The 11,320-nt window shown below is 44.3% G+C and overlaps 1 protein-coding gene across 3 annotated transcripts; it reads right to left on the reverse strand.

Moving 5' to 3' along the window:
• Positions 1 to 1,112: 1,112 nt before the first annotated feature.
• cbarpb (CACN subunit beta associated regulatory protein b) lies at positions 1,113 to 11,054 on the reverse strand. Of its 3 annotated transcripts, none has more exons than XM_061297795.1 (11): positions 10,939 to 11,033; positions 9,833 to 9,890; positions 8,895 to 8,967; positions 8,585 to 8,736; positions 7,100 to 7,161; positions 6,542 to 6,704; positions 6,198 to 6,369; positions 5,916 to 6,053; positions 5,587 to 5,824; positions 4,959 to 5,133; positions 1,113 to 4,688 (listed from the first exon to the last, which is right to left on the reverse strand). In XM_061297795.1, the coding sequence occupies exons 3-11, from the start codon at positions 8,940 to 8,942 to the stop codon at positions 3,233 to 3,235; spliced, it is 2,604 nt and encodes an 867-aa protein (XP_061153779.1). In that variant the 5' UTR covers positions 8,943 to 8,967; positions 9,833 to 9,890; positions 10,939 to 11,033; the 3' UTR covers positions 1,113 to 3,232. The 3 variants fall into 3 exon arrangements, with proteins under 3 accessions (XP_061153779.1, XP_061153780.1, XP_061153778.1); XM_061297796.1 differs by having other exon boundaries at positions 9,955 to 11,033; XM_061297794.1 differs by lacking the exon at positions 9,833 to 9,890 and having other exon boundaries at positions 10,939 to 11,054.
• Between the last annotated feature and the right edge of the window lie 266 nt (positions 11,055 to 11,320).

Below are 11,320 nucleotides of genomic sequence, written 5' to 3' on the forward strand. Positions count from 1 at the left end.
GCACATGACTCTGGATTTTCATCTGCGTCTCTCTCTCTTTTTTATTTTATTTAATATTTTTTGCACATCCGAGAAAGGCAATCTCTTGAGAAGGGTGGTGTGGGGTGACGATAGGATTGCGTGGGTGAGTGGAGGAGAGAAGGAGGATGGTGGATTTTCCTCAAAGCATTTATTTGGGGTGGAGAGGGGGGTGCTGCAAGGAGGAGGAAGAAGAAGAGGAATACGTGTTCATTCATGTGTGCATTTTTTTTTTTTTGTGCGACGCGTGGGCGGACTGGCATAGATAAAGTGGGGAACGCCGAAATTATTCGTGCTTTCCAGAAGGGACGTGTAACACTTTTGAATGGAGTTCCCGGAATAATGATTACATTATATGACGCAGTTCTCATATTAGCTTTGGGAACACCAGTCTGACACACGTACTAATAAATACCTGTGGTGGAAATTCTATCTTGCCAAAAAAACTTTCCAAATAGCTACAGACTCATACACTGACAAACCTGCTCCTGTGTCCTAAAGATTTTTTCTGGTTAATTTTGTTTACAGCTACTTACCAAACGCACTTCACTTCAGAAGCCCAATCTTATTATAATTATATATATAAAAAAAAGGTTAAGTCTCCGTGGTTTGTTTGTTTTAGGGCAGGTGTGACATGACCGTCAGAGGGAACACCTGTTCAAACAACCAACCACAAGCCGAGCAGACCAAAATTAAGAAGGTTACAACCTGAAAATGGTCCATTTCTGACATTTTAAGCATTTTATTGCTACATGTTCTGATGCGATAAAATTAGAATAAATAAATAAATACATAAAAATAAGTAGATAAAAATAAATAAGGCTGCTGCCCAAGCTACTTATTTGAAATCACTTCCTTCCATCAGCGCCATTCTTTCCCTAATGAGCCCGTGAGTCCACTCAGACTCAAGATCTAATCTGGGCCGCCTGGAAAAGGAGCATCATCCTCACCATGGAGGCCAATCAAAGAGAGAGACGAGGCTCATTTATTTCCTCTCCAGAGGAGGTGAAGTGATTGGTTTGGCTTGTTTGTACGTTCTCTCCACAAGATTGTATTATGCTTTTCACTGAAGAGTCACTCTTATTCCTCTGCAGTCCAAGAAAACAATTTTATTTTTACTTTGCGTTTATGAAAGATTTCAAGTAAAGATGCAACACAGGAATGAGTGAAAACATTGTAAGGTACATGTCACATGACGGATAGCGTGGAACTGGATTAATTGTGTTGCGTTTACATTCTGCCATTTTACTTGTGACAACAGTTTTTCAAAGTGGCGCATTCGAAATGTCTAAAGGGCTTTTGATTACATGGAAGTCTTGGCATGTCACGAACAGGAAGTTGCCAAGACGGCTATTTTTCATTTCTCAAAATACATTCACTCACAAACAACAGCACAACTCTCAGTAAGATTTATTTAATCTCTGCAGTATATTATCCAATATTGTAAACAGTCAAATCTTGGGATTGATTTTACCCTACACCCTAAACTGGTCGTCAGCCAATGGCCCATCATATTTTCATCAAAAACTCTCATAGCAAACACTTGCAGTTAACACTAATCTGTTCATGTGAGCGTTCAATTCAGTAGAACGTGATTCGTTTTTATTAGCATAATCAAAAAGATTTAAGTACCGACATGCTGAATCTTGACTTTCAGGGAATCCGTCAGATCTAAACTGCAGATGCACCACGATGCAACAGGCTCAAAATAAATGGAGACTAAAAACGAGGGCTTCCCCTCTGCTGTTAAAATTTATATTCAACACCACGCTCTGCAGAGGCTCCCTTCTCCGCTCATGAGTCAGGAAACCCCTCGGGGAATCGTGTGCTATCATCAAAACAGGCTTAGATTCAAACAAAGCGATCGAGGAGCAAAAAAAAAAATTGGCTATTGGGTGCATTGTAAGTTGCCAGGCTTCTGATCTGCTGGCATCTTTCTCAGGAGTAGACGAGTACACGCCGACGGGAAAAACAAAGATGTCAAATGCAAGGCAAATGAAGTCCTTTCTGTTGAGCCGCATGCACAAGAAGTCATGCCTTTCAGAGACATCCAGCAAAAACTACAGAGCGAGGACTTTTATCTCTCTGCTAACACAAAAACTGCAAACTTCCACAAGACCAGGACTAGACCCTACAGTACAGTCCTGTGTTGTTTAAAAAACCGGATTGGCATGTCTATCACGTTCACACGCAAAGCACATACAAAAATATATTTAGCTACTTATGAATAACAACAATGAAGAAGATTCTGAGAGGGTTTACAAACTAAACTATTCTATCGGAACACCATGTATTGAAAAAGATCCAGTGTTTTTCTGCGCGTTTGATAGCTAGCAAGCTAGCCATGGAAAATGTCAGTGTTTTCAAATGCAACTGATACTTGTGACTCGTGTCAGTTTACATAAAGTACAAACCCAGTGAAAGAATGTGAGAGTCCCAACTAATGATTAGGGAAACTAGTCATCCGATCAACTAGCTTAACTTGAAACGCCATGCCGGAAGATATTCTATATTTGGGTCTATGAAACACATTTTTTAAAGGTAAACTCCTGTTGAATGAAAATAAATCATATAAAAAGAGATAAAATAACTTAATTTATAATACTATTTTGTTACAGTTTAGTGTACACCTGTACCACTTTACTTGCCACATAGCGGATTAGCATAACATATCATTACTTTCTAAAAGACAGGAACAGAAAAAAAGAATGTTCACCGTACCTTCGACTCAAATCATTTCACAAATGACCTAGAAAATGACAAAACTAAGACTTTTAAATTACCACCAAGTTATACAGTTTGATTCAATTTAGTATGATGCTCTGTTTTGAGATTTCAAGCCTCCAAGTTGTTACAAAAAAGTTCGGAATTGTTCGATAGTACCAGGGTGGAGCTACACACCGTCATCTGATTGCGTCACAAATGCTCGTAACGTCTGTGTGACAACGGAAGACAAAAAATGGTTCCATTAAAAAACTACCGTGGATAGCAATTGCCTCATTTGCATATGCATGCAGCACCAGACTCTTTAATTACGGGTAACATTCGAATAATCTGTCCAAATAAGCGTTTATTGTACCAAACATTACCAAAACAAACCAAACTGAACTGTACCGTCTGGTTGGTTCGTTCATCTGATTTGAAATTCATTGTGAATAATCAAAAGTGAACCATGAATCAGCAGCTATGGGCTGGACCGTGAAGACGAATGGAGCTACACTGGACTGTGGTCTGGAGAAACATGGGTAGCCGTCACCGTCAAACACTCAGTCGCAGTGTCCTTGGTCCTTCGAAGACTCGTGTAGAGCCTCTCGTCTAGATTAGCGGTCAGTTTGTCCGTGAGTTCTGCCGTGATGGTTTGTGGGCCGTAGCCAGAGGAGTCCGGTGGTTGAATGGGTGACCGCTCGTCGAAAGGTTCTAAGGTGTGTCCGGGTGGTTTGCTGTCGTCTTGAATCTCTGGATGTTCACTCTGCCCTTCGTCTTTGTCAGGGACGGATGGCTGAAGATGCGTTGATGATATCTGGTCTTCGGTGGAACCTTTCTCTGCAACGTCGCTAGCTGGGGTTCCTATCTTTGGAGTTTCAAGGGTGCTGCCGTCGCTGGTCTCCTCGTCCGGTGCGCTGACAATGCGGGGGAGCATGCTATGGTAACTGGTTTCCATCGGGCAGTTCACACTGTCACCCCTTCGTAGTGGAGTTCGTTGTCTCTCGAAAGAGGAATGGAAGTGTCTGACACCGGGGTCGCTCCACTGTTTGTGCCGCTGCCACTGCTTTCGAAGATGGATTCGAGAGCGATGTTTCTTCAGCGCCGACTCCTGCTGGTCAAATTGAGGGTCATGACGGAGAAACTCGTGGAAGAGCGCATCGGTTTTTTCATCGATGCTGTAGTCTCTCTGATGAAGGCTTGCGGGTTGAGCTTGAGGGTGCGAGGTGTCCCGTGGGGTGATCATCTGACCGTATGGAAACCAACTCTGTGGACCGACATCGGTTTCTGTGGAAACTCCCCCAATGGCGCCCAGCAATTGCTCGTCTGGCTCCTCTTCATAGAGGTGCGACTCAAAGCTCTCACCAATCGTGCCAGATCGTCCCGCCTTGGTGAAACGATTCCTCTTCTCATGGGCCGTTCTCTCCTTCGGACTGCTGCTTCCAAACATCCGCAAATCTTCAGAACCACGAGAAGGGGCCTCTATTGAAGTGTAGCCACTGTCCATTTGCAGCAATTTCCGCGTAGACGTTTCACCATCGCTCCCGCCTCGCTCCGATTCGGTACTTTCTTGTTTCCGACTTCTTACACTCTTTTCCTCCAGCGTCTCATCTATGTACACCAAAGACTCCTTGTTATCCTCGACACCTTCTGGCTCATCTCCTAAATCCTGGGATGAAAAGCTGGGGAGCTCTTCCTTTTCTTTTTCTGTACACACGCTGTCAGCATCGCTGCAAACAGAGTTCCTATCGTTATTGCTGCTATGGTCAGAGGCAGCGTATTGTTCTAGTGATGCACGTAAGGTCCAAATGTCTCGGTAAAGTGTCTGGGGATCCTGAAGCGCCAGAGGCTCAGAGCTTTCCCTTGTCCCCAGGGAAAGAGCTTCATCTTGGGGATCAGGGGACAAGCCAATCACCCCTGGTCCGGTATGGCTGCAGATGGGCTCCACCATCACCTCTACCTCTACCCTGTGGTTGCACACAGTTAAAGAGGAAAAGGAAAACACAAAAATGTCAGAAGATATCACTATCCTCGACGACACGGCTGTTTTCACAGAGCACGGAATGACTGTTATGGCTTGCAATGGCTGCCTTGGCATGTCCATACACTTAGCTGAGTAGCACAGTATTTAGTGAACCCTTGCGGAGGAACTGGAACGCAAAACGCCGAGCATTTTTGGCGGAATGATTGCGAAGCAAAGCAGTGGACAGGATGAATGGCAAGGGAATTAAAGATACCTGCCGAGGTAAGGGGGCGGTGCGGACGGAGCGGGGAGCACGGGCCGGCCGGGACAATAGGCGATGTCTTGACTGCGGGCGATGTACTGGATGAGGTCAATGTGGTGTGTGTCGTCCTGGTCCATGCTCTCGCTGGCGGCCCGTTGACGTTGGAATTGCCTTCGCTTCGGTGAGCCTGACTCATGACAAACACACGGAAAGTTTGGTGACAGGTGGTTGGGAAGTGATATCTAATTCTGTATAAATATAGCATCAGCTGCTAAGGCATCTGAAGAAGATTTTGAGATCATCTTTGGAGTCTTGGTGTGATGGAAAAACTGATCCGGTAGTAGAAAGTGTGTGAGTGTATGCATGATGGCAGGGAGGATTCACTTGGGGGTTTAAATTGAGTTGGAACTAGCAAACGTTGAGTCATCAAGCCATCTGTCTTGTGTGCGTTTGTGCATATCAGAGCAGCCAGAGCACCTCTCGCAGTTTATTACCGTGGCACCATGGTTCACCCACAACTTATTTTATGGAGTGGGTAAAAATAATAACCTTTGGCTTTAGATTCAGAAGATAAATTGGAGTCACATGATCAATATATGGACAGTATAGCTTCTGTCTTTCTTTTACTTCAGTTTGTTACCTCTCATGTCCAGACTTGAAGCCCTCTGGTTGCTGTCCAGCTTCCATTTCTTCATTTTGAAATAGGGACTGGTGCCCTCCAGACTTGCGTGGCGCCGTAGTTTTGTGAAGAACTGCTGTACCGTGCCTTGGCTTCCTGGACCGCTGCTCACAGGAGGGACGGTGGTGGCGGGGGCCGTCCCTCCTCCCGTGCTCAAGCTGCTTCCTCGGCCCCGGGACCCTCCTGCGATCATCTCCATCTGAAGATGGAAAGCAGTAATGGTGACAATCTACTGTTTTTCCACAAGACCTCCAGATGTATGAGGTATAAAATACTTGGAAGTAACTTACCGACCCGCCGTTAGTCTTAGCAGAAGGACTAAAACTAGCGTCCACCACAGTTGAATTGAGGGTGTCTCCAGGGAGAGCAGAGCTGGAATTGGGGCTCAAGCTGGTCAGTGCAGTTTGCGGCAGGGGACACAGCATGGGCTGAAAGGGGTTCAAACACACTGTGAGTCTTTTTTGATTCTAAATATTGCGTTACAAAATGTATCATCACAGTGGGAGGTAAATGGGTTGGAGGAGGTTGCGCAATATGGCAACGGGGCTAAAGGAATCATTTGGGAGAGTCACCTGGAAGATAGAGAGCGCCGACTTGGCGACGGGGCGCGTTGTCATAGCGATGGTGTTTTCCGCCGAGTCGCACTCATGGATGGTGACTATCTTGAGCGCCGGGGGCGGGATGTGGAGGTGCGTTAGCCGCGCGTTCTTAAGATGGTGAAAGTCTCCTTCAGTCAGAGTGTATCTGGAATTCAGAATTTCAAATTTGGGCATTGTCTTTTTTGGTGGCTGAAAGGATGTTAAACTTTAGATCCACTGAAAGCATGTCTAAGTTGTGGCGCAGAAACATGAAACTCTGGACTCTGACAAGCCAGTTTATGCTTTCGCCATGCAGACCGTGAGCTGAATTGTCAAACCTGCGACCCTTCTCCTGGGCCTTCTTGCCGTGATCAAATAGCGCCGCCTCATTGAAGGAAACACGTCGGCCCGTGGTTCCCGTAGAAAGGAAGCGCTCTGTCTCCTGGTCATGAGAGCTAGCCATTGACAGGCAGTCGGACTCATCCACCCTGATAGTGATTTCTACCCAAAGACAAAAATGAAGAAATGTTGCCCCGAGTGATTGCGGTTGTTTGATCATTTCTCCGACGGGAACCATCTGATATATTGCTTGCTGAGTGCTAAAACTCCTTCATAGAAAATGCCTGAGAAAAGCAATTTCACACTGCCTTTTATTAAATCATTTTCTGCAGAGATAGAGTGCATTCAATAGTCCGCAGAATATCAGAATGTAAGACCCGTGCGGGCGCTTTAACCAACTCGCTTTTTTGGGGGGAGGGGGGGGGGGTAAATTTAATACATTAGACATTCTGCTGACATGATAAAAGCACCTCCGTAGACATCTTTCTTCCATCACTCCTCCGTCTATCAATCACTGTACACCCCCTACACACACACACAGCATCCCCCACGCTTACCATGGGTGGGCTGAGACTCCTCCGTGTATGTAGCGGTGGTTTTCTCGGCATCATCGCTGCCACTGCGGCACAAAAAAACAACAACATTTAAATGCATTACACAGCTCTGTCTTGTTTTCAGATGAAGCCAGAGGGACAACTACAGAAGCTGATTGCCTGTGTGAAAAATAGCTCCGAGAGGGGCTAAATGATGTCAGTTAGAGAGAGCTTTATTAACTTGGACGTTTCCCCGACACACACATCTATCCACAACTCGGGTTGCGTTCAAGTGTCGTTTGGCTTTATTCATCTGTGCGGCACTATAACACTGCAATCATAATGTGATGCCAAAAATATGTAGTGATGGCATGATAGCAAACCATCTACGATACATCATCATATCGGTGCTTTATTAATTTCATAACATAAAGCAAGGCATATTGTCAACAAGTGCGTAATAATTAATTTAATTGAAGAAAACTATCGATGATGCAGATCAATTTCGTGCAACATCGTTCACTGACACCCATGTCACTCACCAGACAAGGCTCCGCCTTTTAAAGCCATATACACTCAAAGTCACAGTCACGACAAATGTGAGGATAGCAACTCGGATACTGCGATTGTGTAAAAATTTGAAATATACAGTATGAATTCTATCTCAATAAGTTCTTGTGTGTGAAAATAATTTTCCATTGAAATAATTCGAGTACATGCTAGTATAATAAAATAAAAACAAAAGGCTTTAGTCACATACATGGTGTTTGATTAAAACATCTTTGTTTGCTTTGCTCCATCCAAATGAAATCCCATGCCTGCCATTTGCTTTATGAGAAAGAAAAAAGAGAATGAAATCCCTTTTCTGTCATTTCCCGCCGTCGAATTCCTTGGTGCAGAGCGATGGGCTTTATGCATGTGGGCGCGTATGTGTGTCATTCCAGATCTCAGCTTCCTCTTGTCTTTCATTTCCTGTGTGGCTCCCACAGTTTTCATATCAGTGTGGAAATGTGTGTTCTCTGTGTGTGTCTCACAGAGCAGAGAGTGGTGGGGCGGGCGTGGGGGGTATTAATCACCGCCATCGGGTGCGATGAAATCTCATTACACTCGTCATTTGTACGAGTCTGGCTGATTGTGTGCAGCTCTCACGCCAAATCCTTTCCTTGCCTTTTGGCAGCTTCATATTCGGTTTATCTGCTGCTCTCATCTTTTAAGTGTGGGTGATATGTATGCTGCAGTCAAAGATAAAAAAAAAAAAAAAATCCAATTGTAAACAACACGCAATATCGATTGAATGTCTGCTCGAGAGGTAACCGCACTAAAGACGCATTTGTAATTCTTGTGAAGGAAGCTTCATATGCAATTCCAATGAGCCTCATCTATTATGTAAGTCGACATATTTAATAAATGTGATATCTTGAAGGAAGCACTTGCATGTGAACCAGTCAAACATGTTCAACGTGTTTGAAAAGCTCCCCCCTAGAAAAAAAAAAAAAATCCTTTTCATACCTGTCACAGCATTGACCTCCTCCTCGGCAGCAGCGGCGGCAGGTGATGAGGACGATGGAGACGAAGATCAACGTCCCCACCAGGAAGATGGACAAGATCACCAGGAGAAGCACGTAGCCATCTTGCTGCTCCTCCGTCTCGAGCGGCACCTCCTGGGATACGATTATATACATCACACGGAACACATCGTCGTCTTTGTTTCTTTGTGCGGGGAAATGAAACTTGGGATCACTGATTTACTAATGCCGGCTCCAGGTCAGGAAGTTGTTTATTAACAACCAAACGTACAAACACATGGGACCAGACTTACAGTGGAGTTTTCTGGTAGGATGTTCCAGACGGTAGACTCATAGCTCATGGTCCAGGCCAACTATGGAGTCCCCCTGAGAGACAACAGGAAGGAAACGGAAGCTGCTCATCAAGTCACAAAAATCAACACACAACAGCTTTTTATCGCCACTTTATACCCACAATCCTTTGCTTGCATCAAATCAGGGAAGTTAACGAGAAATGACGGCTACACGTGAACGCTGAGAGCCGCTGTCGACGATCCGAGCGGAAGTAAGAAATGAACTGAGCATGATAACCTGAATGGACGGATTCCATCTATCATCTTTGTGACCTATATAGAAATGAACCACATTAGGGACGGGAGTAATAATCCATTAGTCGATTAATTGTTCGTGAAGGATTTGTTAGATAAGGCTGAACTGATTTTTGCTAAATCGCATCATGAAGAAATGAAAGAAAACTTCAGACCAATTGAGCAATCACTGTGTGAACTTGGACTCAGTCAAGTGTGAGCACTAAACAGCACTTTCAAAATTGCACAAAAATTTGCAAAATTGCAACTTTCCTGGCTAGGATCTTTTTTTTCTGTTGACTATAGTGCTACTGCAAGTCACGTTAATAATGAACACAAGAAGAATGATTGCTGATGCTGCTGTGTGAGCAATCTTCTGTAAAAAAAAGAAGCTCATGCATGCATTTAATCACCGAGCAAACAAAAAAAACAAAGCATCTGTGTTGCGTAAATCGTCATCCACCATTCCGGCACAAACCTCCCCATCACAGAAACACAAGCTCTTCCTTGCTAATCAGAAACTGAGGTCCACTGCTGCTTGCTGCTGCTGCTGTGCCTGGGCTGGCTCCTTCAGATCATGGCCATTAATCCTGCTACTGCAGCAACCAAACGCCCACTCACTCATGCACACACACACACGGTACCCACACAACCTGGATACTCACCACAGCATGGAAGAAGCAACATGCCCGCTACTCACTGCAGCAACTTCAGCACCAGAGCCTGTAAACACAACCCGATGCTCGTAGCCTGTCAATAAGCTTCCTGCTTGCTTCCTGTGTCTCACCCGTGATGGAGGGCAGTGCACAGAAGGAGGAGTAACACCAGAAGTGTGTGTGTGCGTGTGTGTTGAGAGAATCCGCCTCCGGCTTCCCAACCCCCCCTGCCACCATCCTCCTGCAGCAGCGTCCCAATGGCCTCAAAGCAACAGGACAGCGTGGCGGTATGGCCAGGAGCAAAACAAAGCAGCAAAACCATCGCTTAAATGTCAAGTTAGACATTATGTAAGAAAATGCACCTGGGAGATAGCAGGCAGGTCCAACTGAATGCCACGAGAATGTAGAGTATTATTCATTTTAAAACGTCTGGCATGGTGGTACGTATATATAAGGTTAGCCACAACCAACCTGAGTTGTTTTGTGAATGATTCATTTAACCTAACTTTTTAGGTTACATGAATAAGTTGGGGCAAACTGGCCCAAGTTGATCCCTTCTCGACACGTTTTTAGAGTGATTTCACGGTTCACGTCTCTGATATTAAAATGACCAAACCCATTTGAACTCTGTCGCTAACCAAACCAGCAGCACACACTGATGTCAATCTTTTAGATATGGATAAATAAATAAACAAGTAAATAAATAAATGTCCAATATGCACTTGTAATACGCATTTTTTCACTGTTTTACTTTTTTCTACCATTAACTTATTTTTTATTTATTATATGAAAAGAATGTCCAAACACCTTTACGTTTACCAAAGTAATCAGCTGTACAGTTGAAAAAATATCTTATGGTAAATATTGATGCAATTATGTTGATCTTATTTAGAATGTGAATCCAATGTAGGCTACTCATTCATAGTGTATCAGTCATACCGACAACGTGCATCGTATTATTTAGTGAATCAGTTGATATTTAAAGAGCATCTTAGATCCAAGAAAACCGAATCTTAGCCAAATGGACTTAAACACTGACACAGCGGGGTGTCATTGCTTGAATGCAGCGATGTACACAGTCGGCATCAAAGGCATTCTTCCACATCAGCACTCACCTGCTCTACCTGCGTGGTCCGGCCAGGGGCGGAGGGGGAAAACCACAGCAAAGTCTGGAATGAGCACTTTTGAATGTGGAGACTCTTCAAATGGCTTGAAGGTATTTATGAATGGGTGATCCTGAATTCAGGACACGCCCACTGGCCAGTCGGAGACGCGCCTGGTGACGTCACCAGTGAGGTAAAGCCGACTGTATGGCTGCTCGAGGGGAGAAATACAATTTCTCACTCGAAGTTGTCTACATTCATCATTTCACCACTGGATGAGGCCATTTTTGTAAAAAATAAAAAGGTGCTGTAATAATAGTAAGATCTTAATAATGTCTATTTTTTTTAGCATAAAAAGTCCTTTACTTCAGGTATTGTCACAACAGCACTGTAA

The sequence above is a fragment of the Syngnathus typhle genome, linkage group LG14 (genome assembly GCF_033458585.1).
Source record: "Syngnathus typhle isolate RoL2023-S1 ecotype Sweden linkage group LG14, RoL_Styp_1.0, whole genome shotgun sequence".
Classification (NCBI taxonomy): Eukaryota; Metazoa; Chordata; class Actinopteri; order Syngnathiformes; family Syngnathidae; genus Syngnathus; species Syngnathus typhle.

Coding starts and splice junctions, on each gene's coding strand:
- cbarpb (XM_061297794.1), bottom strand. CDS start 8,942: ATGAGCTATGAGTCTACCGTCTGGAACATCCTACCAGAAAACTCCACT. Junction 7,162..8,584: donor GGAGGTCAATGCTGTGACAG/GTATGAAAAGGA, acceptor TTTGTGCCGCAG/TGGCAGCGATGATGCCGAGA. Junction 6,705..7,099: donor GGAGTCTCAGCCCACCCATG/GTAAGCGTGGGG, acceptor GTCTTTGGGTAG/AAATCACTATCAGGGTGGAT.